General features: G+C 39.5%; 2 protein-coding genes across 2 annotated transcripts; one reads left to right on the forward strand and one right to left on the reverse strand.

Moving 5' to 3' along the window:
• Nucleotides 1-1663: 1663 nt before the first annotated feature.
• On the reverse strand, nucleotides 1664-5948 carry commd5 (COMM domain containing 5). Its single transcript, XM_085288010.1, has 7 exons — nucleotides 5785-5948; nucleotides 5341-5501; nucleotides 5211-5239; nucleotides 5045-5095; nucleotides 4854-4949; nucleotides 4536-4611; nucleotides 1664-2540 (listed from the first exon to the last, which is right to left on the reverse strand). The coding sequence occupies exons 1-7, from the start codon at nucleotides 5906-5908 to the stop codon at nucleotides 2439-2441; spliced, it is 639 nt and encodes a 212-aa protein (XP_085144136.1). The 5' UTR covers nucleotides 5909-5948; the 3' UTR covers nucleotides 1664-2438.
• Nucleotides 5949-5998: 50 nt separating this feature from the next.
• fam199x (family with sequence similarity 199, X-linked) lies at nucleotides 5999-20454 on the forward strand. Its single transcript, XM_085288000.1, has 8 exons — nucleotides 5999-6134; nucleotides 8471-8650; nucleotides 12581-12800; nucleotides 12972-13130; nucleotides 13575-13736; nucleotides 13840-14023; nucleotides 14159-14262; nucleotides 17803-20454. The coding sequence occupies exons 2-8, from the start codon at nucleotides 8484-8486 to the stop codon at nucleotides 17974-17976; spliced, it is 1170 nt and encodes a 389-aa protein (XP_085144126.1). The 5' UTR covers nucleotides 5999-6134; nucleotides 8471-8483; the 3' UTR covers nucleotides 17977-20454.
• The last annotated feature ends 1709 nt before the right edge of the window (nucleotides 20455-22163 follow it).

The raw sequence follows: 22163 nt of genomic DNA on the forward strand, positions 1-22163 counted from the left end.
TCTGCACTTTGAGAGTTTCTAAAAGAGTCACTGTTCATTTGTTGACAGTGAAAATATATTATGAGGTATTGGATCATTTGGGAAAGAATGCATAAACACAGACTAATGATACTGTAGGCATGAGAGGACCGCTTGTAGCAAACGTCTTTAATCTGATTTGATCTTGGAAATGTGAAGTTGAGGTACTGGATGTACTGAGACTTGTGACTATGAAAATAACATTTTTGATTTTTTTTTCTTCTCAAAATGTTTTCCTAAGAAGAGAAATGACTTTTCAGTGGGTCTGTTTGTTGGTTAAAGATAGAATTGTGTTTGTAAGGATGAATTTGTGGTCTTTTTTATTAGAAATCAGATGGGATTGTTAAGAACAGCCTTGTTATAAAGAATATTCCCATCAAAATACTAAAAACATAACATCTGCATAGTATTTATTATTAACTGTAATTATTAAAGATGCTCTGTGTAGATCTTTTAATGGGACCTGTTATGCTCATTGTCAACTCCACATTTTTATTCAGTTCATCCACTCTTTGAAACAAGCCACTCTAGCTCCTCCCACTTTAAGCCATGCTTTCTTCTGATTGGCAGCCCCTCACAACCAGAAGGGTTGATGGGGCTACTGTGCTCAAAGTCAGAGCTGTCTGACTGAGGATATCTGCCCTCAGTGATGTCATACAGAGCCAAAAGATTTTTTAAAAGTTAATTAGTTGTGCACATGCTGACTTCATTATCTCAAACTTCAATATAATTCAATACTAGCATCCACCATCTTATTAGTATATATGTATACGGGGTGAAAGGGAAATTAAATCTCAATTTTTAACATTCATCACAGTGTGAGTTCATTCCCACAGGGTGTAACCGTCTACATGGTGTTAGGGCTCAGAGTGAGTGTAACGGTTACTCACCAGTTCCACTACTCAGCATATTTGCCTTCATTCAACTTTGTCTGTTTTAAGTTTTCACTCACTGGAGGAGATCGAGCAGGCGAGCAACTACTGGGTTTCCCTGTAGTTGCAAAGGCAACTACAGGGAAACCCAACAGGACTTCCAACAAAAGACCTAAAAATAGCATCTGCACTGAAAATGATACAGAGGCATTCAAGGAGATGAGCTTAAACGTACAAGTTTTCATTTAGCTCGCCAATGGGATTAGTTTATCCCAACTGAAAAATAGTACATTACAAAGCATTTTTTCTTTATGTTGCTTAGACTTAACATCTGTTTTAATGTTGCCCTGAGGAGACAGCATGAAGTTCAGTCTGTAGGTCTGTTAAGCAGAGCATCACGCTAAACTTTGTGTTAGCATCGTGATCCCGATCAATCCAGCAACTCATTCGTTTTATAGTCTAATATGAAGTTAAATGATCAAACTTACAAAGCTAAAGCAACTTCATATGTTACATCACGCATAATATTTTAGCCTAAATGCTTTGCTGCCTGCAGCAAACTTTAAAGACACGCCCACTCAGAACAACACCAAATTAACAGAAAAGCACAGACTAAAGCTGTACTTTCCTTCCTTCTGTGTTTCTTGATTGTGGTTAGTAATATTTTGTTTGCTTTTATAATACTTTCAAATTGGGACTATCCTATTATTCCCTCACCATACATTCGTTCACTTACATTCATGTTGTCATTGAAAGAATAGAAATAAGTAGAGTGAAATGATACCGAGTTCCATTTAATCTACAAAATAGCTGCAGTTAATCAAAAACATCAGTTTCATTCATGTAAAAAGATGTCACAAGAACACATAAGATTTCTTTGTAATACATTTCAATGACTTTCAGCATTTGAAGTTTACAGTTTATCATCTAACTCTTATTTCTGTGACACAGTTTGAATCTGAACAGATCAAACATTCCTTACAAATTTAGTGACCGACAGATGTTATTACAGAAATGTGGTTCAACAGTGAGAAAAAAAAATCTCTATGTTATTTTGGAAAACAAACACATAACAAGACAAACTTTTAGTTAAAAGAAAGTTACTTTTTACACTTATGGTTGCGCTTTTAGCCAAAAGACTTCTAAATAATTTTTTCGACCTCTTGTCACATGGAGTCCCAGAGGTGAGGGAACAAAACGTTCTGCTTCAAAGAGGAGCGTGTATCACATGACCAGCGTGCACGAGCGCCCACTTGACTTTTTTTGTATTTTGGCACAGGTGTGGGATTGCAGGACTTTCAAATGTGACACAAACATCAAAGACTAATGCACAACGAGAACAAAAAACTTTATAGATTTTTAAATACACGGTAGGAGGTGAAGTGCTTGTCTCGAGTATGTTGGATGCCAACACCATCAGAGCATAAGATAATGACGTGCAGAGCGTTATCTTGCATAACATCGTATGAAAAAATGTAGAAAAGCTCCACTGAGTTTTAAAAACTGAGCAGAGATGAGTTAGCATAAACATCAGCTCCGGATGGTGTATTAGTTTTGGATCTTAAGAATGCTCCTCTTCTCCAGATCATTCATCTCTTTGAGAATCAAAGCAACGTTGTAACGAAGCTCCTGGAATTTAGACACAGGTACCTGGAAAAGACCACAGAACATTTAGCACACCCACAAAGTGTTCAGCATTAAAAATAAGCACACAGCCACATTCCACAGCTGTTTACTGTGTGTCTGAATGTCTAAAAATGCAAGAAATAGTCATTAAAGTCATTAAAAACCTGGATTTCTACCTAAAGGATGTAGATGGACTCCTTGCAAAATGCTGTGCTCTAATACTTAAGCCCAGAGTTTCATTTGCTGCCTCCCTAATTTCTGTCCCTGTCATCCCTGTGTTTAAGTCTCAAGCTGCGTGTGAGTCACCATCTGTTTGCAGCGGTCAGACTGCAAACAGACACAAGTGCTAATTAAGAAGAGTGTGCTGAAGAAGGAAGAAGTCATCTCGTCTGTTTGCTATTCATCCTCCCTTCACTTCCAGAGAAGCATGCGTCAGGTGGAGATGAGCTGCACCCATAAAGAAAAACTGCACATCGAATGTTGCTGCTGCTTATCTTCTAATTCTGCTTTAATCTGATTACGTAATCGCTGCACATCCGTAGTAGGCGTCCTCGTCCCTGCTTCTGCTCCGACCACACTGGTAGTCAGCTTTGAAAGCAGTTGTGGATTCTAGTTTGTCATTTTGAGGCTGATGCGGAGTATGGCGCCCCCTGCTGAATAAGACGTACTATAGCATTACGCCGTGGCAGTGAGGCTGCCGCACATCCTGGTGGAGTGCATCTATTTATTCTTCATTTTTTCCTGTTTTAAAACTGACACTTTTGCATTTATGTGAATGGATATCAGGCTTTTTTTTTACTGTAGTTTTTTTTTTCTGTAAGCTGATAAAAGAAAAAAATAAGACTCAGAAATGCAACTGTTTTTTTTAGCATCTAACAAAACAATATTTGTAATAAGCACAAGCAAGCTGACTAGCACAGAAACAACACTGCAAACGTATCAGGGGCACTTGGTCAAGGACGGCTTGTAGGTTAGGCTGCCGTTAATAAACGTTACTTCCTCTGTAATCCTGTTATGCAATAACTGAAACAGACCTACATTAGCCCACTGGCTTACAACCAACATGTTTAACACTCTGTGTTAATCCAGGAATAACTACTATAGTGCACAACCATCATCAGTCATGTGGAGAAAAAAATCCATATGATGTTAACAGGTTTCTCAAAAGAAATTCATTCAATGGTTAGCTCATGAGAATGAACTCATTTCCAATGCATACTTTAAGTGTAGCTTTGCATGATTTACATTTAAAAGTAATCTTTATTTATCTGTGTACTAGGACTTTATGCAACCCAGTTCCCTTCCACTGTCTGGCACAGGGTCTCCCCCGTTTCAGGCCACCCTCTTGTTTAACTGATATTCTGGCTTCACCTTCATCCACCTTTAGCAGCAGGTGTGTGGGGCTGTTATGCTCACAGCCAGAACTGTGTCTGAGATGACCATATTAAGGATATCTTCGCTCACTGACATTAAGAGCCAACAGTTTTTACAAGGCTCTATGCAGGTCCTTGAAAAACTAAGTACATCCCATGATTCACCCTCGGGATTGCAACACCTTGACTCGTTTCTTTGTAGTTGTTCTGTTAGAGATTTGCTAATGCATAAGACATTTTCAGGAATTTAAAAGGTATTGTTAAATCCATCCATTTTCGTAAATACTTAAAGACAACCACTCATAATTATCCCTACAGCGAAATTAGTACTACCAATTAACCTAACAAGCATGTCAGTGCTAAGAGAGAATCCATGCAGGCACTTTGTCATGTTGGGAAGACAAAGAGGCGAGGAAACCGTCAACGTCTTCTGAACAACTATTACTTTCAACAAGACTCTTAAAAGCCAAAAGACCAAGAGAAAAAAACCCTCTGAACTGTGGTTTTATGCACAGAAATTTGGCATGTAGATCTATACTGTGGTACTGGTATCGTCATTAAAAGTAAATAAAATGAGAATAAGAAGGGGACTGTGGGTCAGAATGTATTGTGTGTACAATCAGGAACAGGTTACTTGTTTAAATACCTCAAAGCGTTGAAACCTCCCATCTGAAAGTTTCATCTGCATGAGAACAGAAGGCTGCAGCGCTCGGGCTAAAGAGCTGTTTCGACACAGAAAAGCAAAAACATCATCACAAAGTCTAAAGAGTAGGACTTTAAAATGAGTGCAGTAGAATCTTTTGTAATCTGTCACTAAACCCTTCTTCCTGACTTATTTCTATATTGCAAGTAAGAGACGGTGGTAAGAGATGGTATTGTTCCAGGAAAGCTAGGCAGTTAACCATTAACAAAGATTTCTTGCACATATTGCCATATTGTTTTTGCAGTTCGTTTAGTATGTTACCTTGTAGAAATGGCAACATCCACTCTCCATTTCAATTCTTCAAGTGTGGGGAGATGAGGATCCTTCTGAGAGGCGGCCGCTTCTAGAGCTGCACGGCTGAAAACACAAACAGCACAGGAAATAGAACCTGATTGTAGCACTGCTCTGAGATACCAATCCTGGACATGCCTGAGGTTGTAAAATCAACATACTGATTTCCAAAAACCACACTGGAGAAATCTGTGATGAAGTCTTCGGGTATTCTAATAAAAGAAGAAAAAACACAATAGAAATAACCTCTTCAGAATCTGGGGGGTGGGGTTGTGGAGATAATAAATGGAAACAAAGAGAGGTGTGGAAAAAAAATGATTCCCTCACCTTAGCTCCTTCAAATCTTCCTTAAAGATCTAATCAATGCCCCATCAGGCACCACAGAAGAGGAATGAAGATGTTAGTTAAGAAGTCTGTTTCAGTGAATATAATTTCTAGTGCCTTAGCATCAGCTCACCTCCTGTTTAAGTAACGCTGTGGGGATGCGGATGGCCTCAGACAGCAGTCTGTGGATCCCAGCTACGATGTGACAGAGCCTCTCCTGCGGGATGACACTGCTCTCTGCTATGGACTTCATCCCCTCTGTGCAGTCCTTTCCCTCCAGGGCACTGACCACAGCTGGACAGGGAATCATTCACAGTCACATTAAATGCACTTATCCGGCATCTTCAACTGCTAACACTTGGTCCGAATATCAGCAGAAGATCTTATCACGACATAAACATCCTGGGAGGCTGAGGAGGTCACAACTCTACTGTGGATACTGTTATTGGTCCAGTTTCACAATAAACTTCACCAAAAGGCGTTCAGTTTTATTGTTTCAGGGTACGTATTCGAATAGACACAATATAATACGATTATTTAGTTCTTGCTATTTTTTTCTGTTTTAGACTTTATTTACCTTTCAGTATTTTTCGGAACAACTCTTGGTCCACATCCTTCAAGTTTTTTGACAATGACTCGACTTCCGGTGGTATTCTGCCTCCCAGAAAGCTCAAAGAGTCCTTTGAATGGCTGGAAGACATGCCTCGGTGTTCACTAACATACAGAATTAACAGATAAAAAGATGAGAAATTGGTGTTAGAGAGGGATTTGTCTAGCTAGTTTTGTATTTGTGCGACAGCTTCCGCCTTCATGTCACATGACTCTCATTCCGCGGAGTCTCGCGGTGAGAGCTCAGCTCGTCGTTTAGAGGAAAACGGATTTGCAAATGGAGGCGATAGAAGTGGTCTCTTTTTGAACAACCAAAAGGTAGGATTTTTAATATCGATAGCTTCTTAGTTACAGCTTAGACCTGTTCACATAGCGTTCACACATGGCATTTGTTGGGAAATGGGAGTTTCAGATCGTTTTGTGTATTAGCAAACGCTACATAGATATTTCGGAGGATTAGCAGCAAGCTAAGGATGTTAGCTTGTGTTGTGATGTCAGAGGCTTATGCTCGCGTTTTCTAAACACGAATACTGTTTATGTAAGTTCTACTCAAGCTAATGGAGCTGGCTTTATCAAAGCCTTTATATATATGTGTGCGAGCGCGCGCGCGCGCGCTTTTAACGCGTGGGGTTATGTTTACCGTAACTTGAAGTATTCAGGCTGTTTACCAGTTACTTTGAGTCTAAGCTGTGCCAAATAACAGAGCCAGCAGTTGATTATGAGCTTTATTATTAGCACAGTTGCTAAGTAAAAAGCATTCATAGTAGGTAGTCCAACTAGTTTTTCCATTAAAGTAAATCGGTAGATGTTTCTTCTTACTGATGCTTGGACGAAAAACAGGTTTTCACCATTAGTGACTTTTTTTTAGTATCTGAACAATCAGAGTTAGATTTATTGACCAAGTACATGTACACATACAAGGGACAGAAGTCCGTTTTTTTTTCTTTGATCCCAGTATAAACAGATTAGACATGCACAGTACAAACAATAAAAAACGTGTGCAGTGGAGCAAATATGTTAGAATAAATTATATAATAATTTATTAACTCGAGAGATGAACCAGTATCACATCACAATTTGGCAAAGAAACAATTTTAAATTGTAGTCAAAGGAGCTTGCAAAGAAAAGCTCACCCGAAACTCTGGCTGATTGGGACCCACACCTTGGCTCAGACGATTAGAGAATCATCAGGGGGTCCTTTTGTCCCTCTGCGGGGGGACACTCCCACTAGGTTTTAATATGGGACTCCCCACCATTTGGCCTTAGAACTGAAGAAGCTTCTCGAATGAGAGGTGAAACGTCTTCAAGTAACTTAAAGAAGTCCAGACACTTTTCTTTGCAAGCTCCTTTGACTACGATGACCTGGATGACTGAGAACCTTCACAGACAATTTTAAATTGTATCTTCAGGCACTTTGTTACTAGCAGCCTGTTACAAAAACATGAGCAGAACGCTAGTCAAAAACCTGGCATATCTCACAGTGTTTTAAGTAGAGATGGCACGATACCACTTTTTTTTAACGTCCGATACCGATATCATAAATTTGGATATCTGACGATACCGATATGAATCCGATATAGTGTGCTTTTTAATCAATAAAGCAGTTTTTTAATATCTTGCTGCATTTTGTATGAGTTCATACTCAAGTTCATACTAAAGCTATTTTGTTATACTTGTATGCAAAAAATACACTGCACCCAAAATATTTCATAGTTCAGCAGTACTGATCAATTTAATAAACTTAAATCCTCCATCCTTCCTATTCTGGTATTTTAACGAGTACTTAGCAGAAATATTAAACAACCTAACTAACAGGGTTGCCAACTCCCAGCAAAAAAAAAAGAAAAAAAAGAGATTTAATAGTTACTATATAAATAGTGGACTTCTATACATTTTACATCAGATTAACTTTGGGTGTAAGATTAAGATAATTATTTATTAAAAGCTAGACATTTAAAATGAGAATAAGAAAGAAAGGTATTTCTTTGTGCCCCCCTTTCCCCTGATTCGTTGAAGACGTCATTAATAAAAATATGTTGACGCGGAATTTTATCGTCGATGCGTCATATGCGAAAACGATGTAAACATGTTTTTGTAACTGCAATACACTACAGGAAGTTATGGGGGCAGTATCGCTTATATGGTCTGGCCAGACTGCACGCAATACTAACGAAGAAGAACGTAGCTGCGATCCGCAAAACAAGTTAGCTTACCTGTCGGAAGCTTCTAAGAATAATTCTTGTGAAGCCAGCACCATTTCAGTTTTGTTAGCAAATGAGTAAAATACGATAATAAAACATTAAACAGGAGTAACTACACTGTCTCTTAGTTTATTAATATTAGCTGTTATTCTGAATTGTATACACCTTCCACCTTGTGTATTTTTGATAAATATCGAACCGTGACACCAAAGTATTGTCAAATAATCGAGATCTCAATTTCAGTGAAAATAATCGTGATTATCATTTTTGCCATACTCGAGCAGCCCTAGTTGCACCCCTAATAAACAGTGGCATCAACAGTTGTGTTCACAAACAAGCCTTATGAAGGTTAACACATGTACAGTCCAGCATAACGACCTTGCATAATGTATTTATTTGAAGGTGTATTGAAACATAGCCCTGCCTATTTATTACCCTCCTCCTTTATTTCAGATACAGATTTACCATGTCTGAATCTTTGTATGAGAAGTTTTTGGCCCCGGAGGAGCCTTTCCCTCTCCTCTCCCAAAGGGCCAACCTGAGTGATGTGGGAACTCTGGATGTCAGCGATTTTGGCTGTCAGCTATCATCGTGTCATCGAACGGATCCTCTGCATCGCTTTCACAGTAACAGGCAAGTACAGAATGACTGTATTTGTGTTTGTACATGTATCTACTGTGCCTGTATACCCCTATTTTGGAGCTCTGTAGTGGTGTGGAGCCTACAGTGCTGAGGATACAGACCTGAATGACATCCCTGTTGCCTTTAACACTCTTGAGTTCAATTCGATTCAGTTTTATTTATACAACACCAAATCACAACAACAGTCCCCTCAAAGTGCTGCTACTGTAAAGTGTCTATTGTTAGCCCTCTATCTGTGTAAGAAGAGGAAATTCTAAGTGGCTTGCTAAGCTAGCAGCCAGTCTTGTTGCTGGGGGACTAGAGGAATCCCAGCAGTGAGAGGTTTCAGATTTTCACAGCTCATATTTACACCTCAGGTTTTTTTTTAAAAAAACTACAAAAACCCTTAAAGAGTAGACACAGGATCTTTAATGTTACTGTGTAACAATGATGGGATTTCAGATTAGATTAGATTAGATAGAACTTTATTAATCCCTCGGGTGGGTTCCTCTGGGAAATTCGATTTCCAAAAAAGCACAGCACCGACAGAAGTTACAGAGTTACAGAATATTTTATATATATATATATATACACACACACACACACATATATATATATATATATATATATATATATATATATATATATATATATATATATATATATATATATATATATATATATATATATAAATACAGAGACAATATAAATAAAATATACGAAGGGGATGAATAGAATAAATAGGAATAAAAATACAAGTGAATTGCACATTTCAAGTATTGAGGTCTATTGCACCGTTGACTATTTACAAAAGTATTGCACAAAAGGTATTGCACAGTGAGGTGAAGAGGCACTACAGCTTAGTTGTTCCCCCCTCCTTTGTCCTCCTGTTTCCCCTCCCTCTCCCCTCCAGAGAGGAGTTAAACAGTCTGATGGCGTGTGGGACAAAGGAGTTTTTAAGTCTGTTAGTTCTTGTCTTTGGGAGAAGCAACCTGTCACTGAACAGACTCTTCTGGTTGTTAATGGCCGTGTGCAGAGGATGCCTGGCATTGTCCATAATGTCCATCAGTTTCTTTAATGTCCTTTTCTCTGCCACTGTCACCAGAGTGTCCAGCTTCATGCCGACCACAGAGCTAGCCCTCCTGATCAGTTTCTCCAGCCTGGATGAGTCCTTCTTTGCTGTGCTGCTCCCCCAGCACACCACAGCATAGAAAAGTACTCCAGCAACCACTGACTGGTAAAACATCCTCAGGAGCTTCCTGCAGATGTTAAAAGACCTCAGCCTCCTGAGGAAGTACAGTCGGCTTTGGGCTTTTTTATACAGGTGCTCTGTGTTGCATGACCAGTCCAGTTTATTGTCCACCCACAGCCCGAGGTACTTGTACTTGTTGACCACCTCCACCTCCTCCCCCTCTATCTGAACCGGCAAATTACCACTCTTGGTGGTGCAAATTAATCCTTGGCTGATAGATAAAGTATCTGTTAGTTGTCACTCTTTTGGGACTATCCAGATTCTTTTCTAAAGGAAGTAAATGCATCAGATAAACTCTGTGTGCCACAGATGTGCATGAGTGGTATGCCCTGTAAATGCAGAAGAACTTTAAATTGGAACATCCTGTTGCCTGTTTCCAGTCTGCTTGGCAAATTGGAAGAGTTTTGTAACCGTATGTGGAAAGTTACAGATTATACTCCTCTGCAGCCAAAATGCTTCCACATAAATGCAGTCAAACTTGACTCATTTACTAATGCTAAACTTGTTTAAATTATTCTAATTGTTTAATTTGGAGTAGCTGCTAATTTTCTGACAGCACCTCTTCATAAACTACAGAGTTCACATATTTTTTATGAAATTTGCTGATATGAAGCATAAAATGCAATTTTCAGATTTCACATCATATGATGTTCTCTTGGATTAGACACATTCCCAGTAACAGGAATTCTATAATGCTGCAAAGTAAAGTTAAATCTTTTTTATGCATATTAAAAATTCACACAAGTAATATATTTTTTTTAATTTGCATTTCATTCGCAATATGCCATTGAAAGTACTGTGACTCATAATGTGCACCAGTAAAATGTGTATAACCTAGGGCTGGGCGATATGACCCAAAATTCATATCTCGATATCTTTTAGCTGCATGGCGATATAAGATATATATCTCGATTTTTTTTTTTTTTAAAGCCATAAGTTAAGAACAAAAAGAGAGTTCTTAGTCACACTGTGTCCCAGATGTCACACGGGCACTTTTATTTACATACAGCGTAGATATTACTCAAAAATAAATTATCAGCATTTATTAAATAATCATGGTCCATAAATAAAAGAAAACAATGTTGTTTTTGTGCATAACAAAAAGCTCACAATTGTGCAGTCAAAATGTAAACTAAAAGACGCTGAGCACAATAACAAAGAGACAGATTTCACAGCTGCACCACGTCTCTGAACAGGTGCCATTTGTGGTCCTTATACACACACACAGTACGTATCACTCCGCGAGGCTCCTCCTCTGTAGCCGTAATCCTCCGACAATCCATCAAGCGGTGCAGCTCCGTAGTTTAGCAAAGTCATATTAAAAAATTTTTTGACAGATTGCTGAGCGCTGTGCACCACATAAAATCGGTTCGCGGTCAGTAAGCATAACCAGAATTCATACATAAGGCGCACTGTCGATTTTTGAGAAAAGGAAAGGATTTTAGGCCGTGCAGCCCCTCCGGGCTGCATGTCGTTAGCGCGGTTAGCTCGTTAGTGCGGTTAGCTCGCTAACATGTTGACGCCGTCCAGCCCCACGCACGGTAACTCGCTAACGGAGATTTTCCGCTTTCATCTTGTCATTGCCTGCAGGTGAAGCTATGGGGGAGGGGGAGTTGGGTTCAGTGAAGGAGAGGCGAGGCCGAGTAACGTTGCGTAGAGACAAAAGTGGACGAAAGAGAGGCAAACCTGCGGCTCCACAAGTATAATTATAACGTAACATAGACTATATCGATATAAACGATATTGTCACATCTTATATCTCGTATGAAAATATATCGATATCTTTAAAAAACTCGATATATCGCCCAGCCCTAGTATAACCTTTACATTTCCTCTACTGCTGTCCTGAATTGTTAAATGATGGAATAAGTCAATAGTCAGACATGTAGACATGTCTTAAAAGCAGAATGTCTACATATCATGACCTGTGCTCCATGTCAAAACTGATTCATGTGTTAGTGTGTTCTAGTACTAAAGTTGGAAAAGCACGAAAAACAGGGTACTTGTAATTTTTTTGTGCTTAAGAACACAGCAGCAGCATGTTCATTGCTCTTTGTATGGTTTATTTAGTGAGTCGCAAGTGCACAACAGTGACGAGACACATCTAAAGTTTTACTGCTGTCCACTGCTTGGATGGTTAGTTCGGGGCTGGTGGGGCTGCTTTGACTTTCACGTTAAGTCTTCTCTATAATGAAGAAAGGTGAACTATCATATGAAGTGACCATAAACAGATGAAAAGACATAAGCTAACAGTTCATGATTAAAACTTATGTTAACAGTGTGCATAGGTATAAAATGTTAAACATAAATATCTTGGAAATTGTAGCCAATCAATTATTTGAACTGTCATATTAGGATTTAGCAAATTAAACACAAACATAAGAAATAAAAGTGTTTTATCTCCAAATCAGACAGTAGCTGAAACATTGTTGCCAAGTGTTACAGCCTGAAACTGTGCAAAATAGTTTAATTATCACCTAGCAGTGGCTGCCAAGTGAACAACTGTTGGAGCAACGTTTTATTATCTTAATTTGAAGGCACAGGCGAACAAAGGTCCAGCTGTTCTGTAATCCTCCCCAAATCCTTCATCTGTGCTTTTCTTTTACCTTACTGGTCTAAAAAGAGAGAAGAGAACAACTTCTAGAAGTCACTTAAAAGATTAATTTTGATGTCCACTCTGTTCTCCTCAGGTGGAACCTTACTTCCTGTGGTACCAGTGTTGCCAGCTCTGAGTGTAGCGAGGAGCTCTTCTCCTCCGTCTCTGTGGGGGATCAAGACGACTGCTACTCCCTTCTGGACGACCAAGAACTCACATCGCTGGATTTGTTTCCTGAAGGCAGTGTTTGCAGTGACGTCTCCTCCTCTATCAGCACATACTGGGACTGGTCTGACAGTGAATTTGAGTGGCAGGTAGCTTATTAGTCGGTCTGATTTTTAATATTCTGTAGGTGCTCATGTTTAGTAGGAGTTGTAAGTCATTTGCACTTGTTGCTTTATCTGTATGAATGTGGAAAATGGCTTTCCTAAACAATCCTATCTTGTCATGTCCTAATCTAATTGTTTCCATTGTTGTTTTCCCAGTTACCAGGAAGTGACATTGCAAGTGGCAGTGATGTCCTCTCTGACATAATTCCAAGTGTGCCAAGTTCACCATGTTTGTTTTCCAAGAGGAAGCCGAAGCCCCACCCTCATCGCAACCTGGATGAGCTGCCTTGGAGTGCCATGACCAACGATGAACAAGTAAACAAAACAAGCTCGTTTTGTGCTGAGTGCTCAGAATTAGCATTAAAGCTAATGAACCAGGTGTTTTCTGTCTTGCGTGGTTTTGTTTGTTGCAGTGTGTCGTCTATTATTTTTTTCATTTGTTTGTCTATTTTTTTTAACCTGTAATACATTTCGATATACAGTCAGTTGAACTGGTGTGTTATTCCCCCAACCGGTCGTGCAGATGACCCCGCCCCTCCCCTGAGCCTGGTTCTGCTGAAGGTTTCTTCCTGTTAAAAGGGAGTTTTTCCTTCTCACTGTTGCCAAAGCGCTTGCTCATGCAGAGTCGTATGATAGTTGGGGTTTTCTTTGTATTATTGTAGCATCTTTACCTTACAATGTAAAGTGCCTTGAAGCAGCCATCGTTGTGATTTGATGCCATTTAAATAGAGCTGAATTGAATTGAATTTCCACTTCTAGGTGGAGTACATTGAGTATCTGAGCCGGAAGGTCAGCACAGAGATGGGCCTGAGAGAGCAGCTCGACATCATCAAGATCATTGACCCCTGTGCTCAGATCTCTCCCACTGACAGCGAGTTCATCATCGAGCTCAACTGTCTCACCGATGAGAAGCTCAAACAGGTGAGCAGCAACAACAGCTTTGTAGCTGCTGCATATTGAGGAGCAGCGCTGTCGAGAGTTGTTCAGAAACTCCCCTTTTAATGGATCTGTGTGACGTCATTAGGTGCGTAACTACATCAGGGAGCACAGCCCCAGGCAGCGAGCCAGCAGCACCAGGGAGGGCTGGAAGAGGAGCAGCCACAGCAGTGCCAGTACAGGCGGCGTCAGCGGAGCCAGCAGCAGTAACGCCAGCATGGTCAGCTCTGCCAGCTCCTCCACTGGATCTACTGCCTCCAACTCTGTAGCAGGTACGATGCTGCCTGGTTTGACACCGCCACAGGAGTCTGTGCTTATGTTGGTACTTCCAGCTTTTGCCAAGATAAAATTGCTCCCCTGCATTCTGGTCTTGATGTTTCTAACAGTGTCTGTGCCTTGTGTTCCAGGGGGTACAGCCTCTGCCTGTAGTGGGAGCAGTGTTGCTAATATTAGCAGAGCTCACAGTGATGGAAATCTTTCCAGTGCTGCAGAACGCATACGAGACTCTAAAGTAAGAAAGATGAATGTTGAAAAATGAAAAACAGTTTTTGTTTTCTTGGTAAATATTTTGCTCTGCAGAGTCCGGGCCAGTGGTTATAATATATATCTCTGAAACACTGGAAGAACAGTTGCAGATCTTGATTGTTCTATACAGAAGGACATTTGGCGTTGTGTTAATAATTGTTACACATTTTCTGCCCTTGAAACTTGAGTGAGAGTTTTCTATTGACGAACGCTTGCTTGGAAGCCTTTATTGGACTTATAACAGATGACCAAGTTGTTATCAGCACCGCTCCTCCCCTCACCCTCACACTGTGGTGTAGCAGCAGAGGAGACTGTGTGACTGTAATACCTGAGCGCAGAGGTGGGCAATTAATTTACCCAAGGGCCCACGTGAGAAACTGGGACTCTTGTGGAGGATCACTACAGGCGTATGAGTGTGGAGACTCTCACTGAATCTAAGGAAGTGAGGACTGTGGTTGGTGTGATTACGAGAAACCACTCAGCATTAGAGCAGGGCGATATGGCCAAAAATATTTATCACGATATATATTTGAAAATTTGCGATAACGATATAACTGACGATATAATGGATGCGAGACAAAATACAACTCCACAACATTACTAGCGCAAAAAGACAACCTTCCATTTATTTTCACTTAAACAAGAAGCTGGTTTTTATGTACATTAAAGCTTTATAAAAATGCAACAGTGCAAATGCAAATTCCTTGCTGAAAGTTTAACCAAAAGGCATTTCCAGTAGAAATGGGCTGACATATCCTGAGCATAACCATGTATAATATCCACTGAAGTTAAAAAGAGGTGCTTTGCAACATTAAACTGCAGTGTGCAGTACGTATTTTTCGGACCATAAGGTGCACAGGATTATAAGGCACATTAAGCGAAACAAAGCAGTCAGATAAATCAAACTTTATTAAACTCATTCTTCTTGCTTCCTCCACTTCTGTACCATTGATTCATTAATGTTGAATTCTCTGGCAGCTGCTCTATTCCCATGTTGTTGCAGTATATTAATGACTAACCTCATATTGTGGATGGATTATCTCAGTTGTTCTCCTGACTGAAGTTTGGTCCGTTTACAGCATCCTGCCATGCGATTGCATTTGTCTCTAACCATGAGGAACCTTCACGTTAACTTTTATAAGTGGAAAAAAGTTAGCGTTCATCCTCCAGCTTCACTGTTTATGTTATGCTAACATAGCTGTGTCGCTAGCGATCACGTAGCACATCATTATATAGCAGCTAGCCCAACTTCAGTAACCCTACAAACGTCACTGCTGTTTAGTTTCCCGTCTTCATTTATGTTGGAAGTGATAGCAGAGCTGTACGTTTGATTTTTTTTTTTCAGAAATCTCTCAGTCAGAACATGCAATATCATGCTTAGGTAACTAGCGAAACTAGCGAGCTAACTTCCGCTAGCTTCCTGCTAACTTCTAACTCCGTTAAATGTAATAACTTTTGTTTTCATGGATGCCTGAAAGTTAAACTTCATAGTTACACCTGGTAAAGCAGCAATGCTGATTGTTTTATTAAAGATGAAAGAATTTAGACAGGTTTTAACTCTCAGTGATGCTGCAGTGTTCGTTTGACCAGAAGCATACAGAGTTTAGGACCCAGATTACTCCCAGATTTAAGAGCATCTTAGTCCGACAAATACGACAATAACAACGGCTGCTTGCATGTTCTGCAAAAAAATGTGCTTTGTTGTGTATCTGACGGACAAACACCAAACCATTTCCACATCACGGAAGTTGCACCATTTTTACAAACCAATTCTGGATCATCTGTTTCACTCAACAATCGGCCATGTGCGTATGAAAACAAAGGCACTGCGCATGCGCGTTTTACTCCCATTCTATCGCGAAATTTCATTTTCCTATCGTTGCCTAACATTATACCGGTATTACCGTGAACGGTATAATATGGCCCAGCCCTACTCAGCATTTCAGAACTAGACTTTTTTTTTTTCCTTTTCATGAACTTTGTCAGACAGCAGAGTTTACATTTCTTTAAACTGCTGTTAATTGCGACTTTAAATATTGACATCCACTGTGATCTAAAATAATTATGATCTAATGTGAACTGCTGAGGAAAAATAATTGATTCAGTGATTTAATCAGTTTGGTGAACTTTGCTGTGCTGTGTTAGAATAGAGCTCATCGCTTGAGTGATCTTTGATTGTTTTTTCTTCAGACACAAACACAGGAAGTCTCAGAGTGCAGTCTGAGTGTAATCAGGGGGCAGCATGATGGAGATCACACAGTAAAGAGAGAATAGATTCTCAATGGTTAGATTTTAGCCTGGATCAGCTGTAAGTTGGCTCGTTAGGATCTGTTAAGTCACAAGATGTAGGAAAGCATCACAAGACTAACAAGAATGTCTTTGCAGCCTTGTCTCTAAGCTTTGATCCTGAGGTGAATTGTGTGTTTTGTCTTGCGTTGTGTAACTGATAATATTTTCCAGTGCCAGTTCTGTTGCCATACTATGATTCCCACAGTTGTTCTCAACCAAAGAAAGTCTCAGTTCAGATCATTGGTATGTGCTTTGTCTCTAGCTTAAATATCTCTTTCATTGTTTGTGGAGTACACGTGAGCCTTTTCAGGATTAACAAATTGTAGAATAAGGTTCAGCTAACAAGAAAACTATTTGTAAACTGCAATCATTATTCTACTGATGGCCTGTAAAAAGAGTATCACCAGAAAATGGTTATCCCCGGAGAGCCCAAACATAAGTACATGGATGGAAATCACAATGGAAATCTATAACATGGAAAAGATAACAGCTTCTGCCAACCACAAGCTGGAGAAATTTACATCATACTGGGAAAACTGGGTCAAATATATCACGCCTCATAGGCCAGATTTTATTTTCACAAACCAATAACTGTGATGTATGAGAGTATATATTTATAGGATCACCCCCTACCAACACATCCAGTTTGTTTGTTTTTTTGTTTGTTTGTTTGTTTTTGTTTTGTTTGTAGGTTTGTTGGTTTTGTTTGTTTTTCTTATTTCGGATTATGTGATTGTTTCAATTGTTTCTATAGTTGTAAATATTCTTTCTTTATGATTCGGATGTAAATTAAAATACTATTTCGGTATCTAAGGCAGATAACCTAAGCAAGAAGTATGCTTACATGATGTACATACTGTGAATGCCTGCTTTTGAAACCTTAATAAAAAATATATAAATTAAAAAAAAAAGTAAACTGCAATCATAAAACAGAAATCAGCCTTTTTTGGGGACATATGAGAGAGCAGGTTGTAGCTGACAGATGGTGGAGCTGGTGAAGCAGTGGCTGGATGTTCACAACAACAGCTGTGAGAATGTGCTTACACAGTTTTAGATGAAATGCTCTGATGGATTGTTGAGCTGTGAAATGCAAATTACTGAAAGGGTTGAAGTTGACTTGTATCCGTTTCTACAAAATGCTGTCACACTGCTGACATCTGCTCATATCAGAGCATTTAGACCCACGATTTATTTATTGTTATTATTAACTCCTCTCTCCACACACCGTCTCTTCCAGAAACGTTCAAAGCAGCGAAAGCTTCAGCAGAAAGCCCTCCGCAAGCGACAGCTCAAAGAGCAGCGGCAGGCCCGAAAGGAGCGACTGAGCGGGCTGTTTCTGAACGAGGAGGTCCTGTCGCTACGGGTGACAGAGGAGGACGATCACGGAGACGACCTGGACATACTGATGTGACACCAGTGAATCAATCAGTGCTCCCTCTACGCCTGCTTTCACTCCACCTAGTCACTAGCATAGAGCTTATAGAACGTGCTAATCCACATCGCTGCATGCGTTAGCTCCGCATATGCTAACATGCTTAGAATGCTTTTTGTAAGAACAATGTGATGGCCAGTAATAGCTTCTTGCAGCATATAACTTAGCTCGACATATTGTTTGCTAATACTAGTGTTACCTGCTGGTGTGTAAATTGCTAAGTGCTGCAGTCACTACTGCTCTAGTTAATGTAGCAGTGATAAAGCACTGCTAATGCTTTAATAGCCACAGTCTCTCCTGCTTACAGCCAGAGGTTAGCGCTGCAGCTCCTTAGAAGATTGCAATTGAATTCACACTACTAATGATGATTATGGCATCTTAATGCAGGTAATAAGAGGTTTGCTTATAGATGCTGTAAGAGGATATATTCACTACTACCTGGCAGAAGGACAGATCAGACGAGAGAGGTGGACTTTGGCTACATTTGCTTCAGTGGGAGCGATGGCAAAGGCTTTATTCCCCACAGGGAGCTGGATCCAAGCTTTGGAGGATGATGTAATTTGATCTGCATACAAATATGTTCATAATCAGCAGGATGAATTGGTCTCGTCAGATTTAAAGTGCTCATACTTTTCTCCTTAACAGCCTCCTTTGAAGCTAATGTTAAAGTTAGCCATGTATGCGACACATTCTTTCACTTTTAAGTTCCTCTTAAATAGAAATATGGCCCAAATCCTGGAACAGCTGCAGTCTTGTGTGAAATGAGTCAGATATGTTTGCTACTGGAACATCAGGATTTTCAGCAGTGCTCAGCTGAACGATTCGGCTGGTTCACATTAGACTTTAATGTGCTCGATGGATTTTTTTTTTGGTTGTATTTAATGCTGCTTGGTGGAGCATTATATCGTTGTGTAACTGGAGTGAAGATTGGACTATAAACTAATCCTTTAAGGCAGCTGAGCAGCATTTTTCCTGGACTTTGATCTTTTATAGGTTTGAATAAAAGAAGGCAGATAACAGGCTAAAAGACACAGAGATCCTTTAAGCATATTATGGGCAGTTTAACATGTCTGTAAACTTACTGTAAATATAATACCTCTCACACTGTGTCGACACATTCTTGATGCTGAATGAACTGCACATCGATGCACCCATTGTTGCCTTTAGGGGAAAACATGAATCCAAACTACGATGGTTTAGGTGTGGAAAATGCAGCGAGCTGGTCTGTCTTTCTCTCTGCTGAGCTTTGTGGTCCCATTTCACTTTTAAGGCTTAGAGGGAGCACTGAAACACTGCATGTTTCAATCGTTACCCACAGCGAATCCCCGTGTGGACCAGAAACTAACAACTTGCATCATCGTTCGCAAACACCTGTTGAAATAGCTTACCTGTGTTGTAAATAAGCGATTGGTACCATCATATTTACTGCTTGTTTTCAAGGTTTCCTCTGTGATAACGTTTCTTTCCTTTTGGGAGTGTATGTAAATGATGGACATGGCAAACTAACTGGTCATTGGGGCTTGAATGCGTTGCTAGGTTGCTGCCGATCCCTTCAGATATTTTCAGTCATATTTTGATGTGTTTTGTTGTTTTCATCACTTTTATTTGGTCTTTTTTTTTTTGTTTTCTTGAACTCCTACTTGAATGTTTGACCCTCATTGTTTGTTTGAGTGATTTTGGGAATTGTGGACGTTTTATAGGATTTTAAAGACCACACTTTGCTCAGTGGCTGGTATGGTTTTGGAGCTATTCTTCAGCTTCTTATTTGAGCCGTCAACGTCGTTTCCAGAGATGTGCTCACTTTGCTCTGAAGATTCAAATCCCAGACAAAGTGCTGATGAAGCAGGACAGCGTTCTGTGGAACTACCGGGATGTTTTCGTTTTGCTCAGTTTTTTCTTGTTAACTTGTAGAAAAGATTTTTTTTCCACAGCTTCTCTGCTGTAACCTGATGAACCACTACAACTGTCGGCCTAAAAGCTGCCGTTTCTGATACTTGATGTGGACTGAGCCGTGGCTCTTGTTTCTGTCTTGTGTATAAAATAATTACAGCAGTCGGAGGAAAAACAGCTTTGTGTATTCTGTAGCAATGAATTAGTAAAACTCTATTTTGAAAAATGACATAATTTTGAAATAAAAATAAGTGATGCAACAGAGTAACTTCAGCAGATAAAATGCCATTAACTGCTGAAAATGAATGATATTAAACTTACAAACCTACACAGGATGTTTTGAAAGGGAAGCCCACTGTGGAGGTGTTATATTATATTACGCAAGTGAAAATGTTTTCATTGGCTACTAAAGCAAAGAGTGGATTTACATGCGTTAACTCCTGATTAACAAATGATTCTGGAACAGTGTTGTGTTTGAATAACAGGGTTGAAGGGAGACTGAGCAGTTCACTCGACGCTTCCTGTTTATTGTGAACTCGACAAATAAACATTCAGTGTTGCATCTTTTCTACACGTGTGCTTATTTTGACTTGCAACTTCTGTAGAGGAGAGCATGACTCATCAAGTTATTCATCAGTTTGCAAATTCCAAGCACTTTTTATTGAGCGCTAAATCACTGTGATTTTTATTTTCCACAATAATTAACAAAGGAAAGAACACTTTGGCTTTTCACAGCTCATCAGCTGCTCCTTTGTGTAGTAAGTTCAGGGTGGAGATTGAGATCTTTTGGAGGGAATCCCATCAAGAAGAGGGATCAATGGACTTCCCTGTTTTGCCCAGCCCCAGAGCTCACTGGAGGAAAACCTCTGCATTAAATTTTAGTGCATATTTGTAATAAATACCTTTTAATTAGGTTATTCCAAATAAACAAAATTTCATTATTCTGATCATGGTACAAAGTCAACCTATGAAAAGTTAAAAATGAAAACTAGTGTCTTTCAAATATTGTACACTCAGACTGGATTTCATACAAGCAACAAATTTTTTACCCCTCAGCCATGAAAGGCTCATGTTGTCACTCCGCCGGTGAGGTGGGTGTGTGGGAGGCGTGGACACTTAAGTTTGTGATAAATTGCAAATGAGGCGTTTGAAATTAATACCAAACATGTATCTACTAAAAAAAACAAAAAACTCCAATGACTTCAAATGTCAGTGATGTCAGGTCAAGGTCAGAGGTCAGGTTTTCTGAAGATGCCAATGCGACGTCACATACATTCTGTCTGTGAAGTAGTCAGACTCGAACGTCAAGGAAGGTGGTAGGGAAGCAGACATTTCAGGTTTCCAAGGTGAGCAATTTATTTACAGTGAACTTAATTTAATGTAACTTAACAAAACTTCCTCCCCAAATAAACTCTATTAACAAACTGCAAATTAACATGGCTCTGGTAACACAGCTCACCTCTCCTGCATCTGGTAGAGACTGGCTTTAAATAGGGCCATCAATTTCCCTCCAATTGCCCAGCCAGTACCACTCACTCAACTGAGGCATCTAAAACTACACAGATGATCTAAAAACACAAAACCTCTACACACTTCTAACATGCACATTTACACAACTAAATGGCAGTATTAACGAAAGGAAAAACATTCAACAAATCCCTTTAAACCATAACACAAACAAAAGGAAGCATCTCTATGGAAAAAGAAACCCCTCCACTTGGTTTGACCTGCTGATGTCATATGTGACATCATCAGGACTTTAAAATGAGGAAATGCCAGGCAGGCGTTTCCTCACACCTGACCCTCATGAAGACTGAAAAGAAAAGCAAAGTAAATATGAACAAATGACTTAATCTGTAACATAATAAAATATAAAGAAACATGTAACTGAGTATTTAGCTTAATTTGCAGAATGTTTGATTTGCCGGCAACAAAACGCTTACACAAACAAACCCGGGATAGTGAGTGAAGCAATGTTACTTGACAAATGGCAAAACATAGTAAGTACATAGAAACGGAATAATGTGTACAATGTGTACAATGTGCAAAAAAAAAAAAAAAAAAAAGGTAAACACATATGGGACAAATGGAGAGCATTGCAACTGCTCCTCCACTTTGTCACACTGTCATCTACAGATCCGTATGCCCTAAAGTGCTTTTATGCTGATTGAGCCATGTTTATGATGCTAAAATTAAATTTTACTGAGTTGGTGCCGTGCAGCAGATTGGTTTAATTACAAATGGATAACTGATTTTACATGATTCAGTTAGATTTT

The sequence above is a fragment of the Mchenga conophoros genome, linkage group LG2 (genome assembly GCF_057382185.1).
Source record: "Mchenga conophoros isolate Kocher_MC1m ecotype Shallow Benthic linkage group LG2, M_conophoros_male_GT1.1, whole genome shotgun sequence".
NCBI lineage: Eukaryota > Metazoa > Chordata > Actinopteri > Cichliformes > Cichlidae > Mchenga > Mchenga conophoros.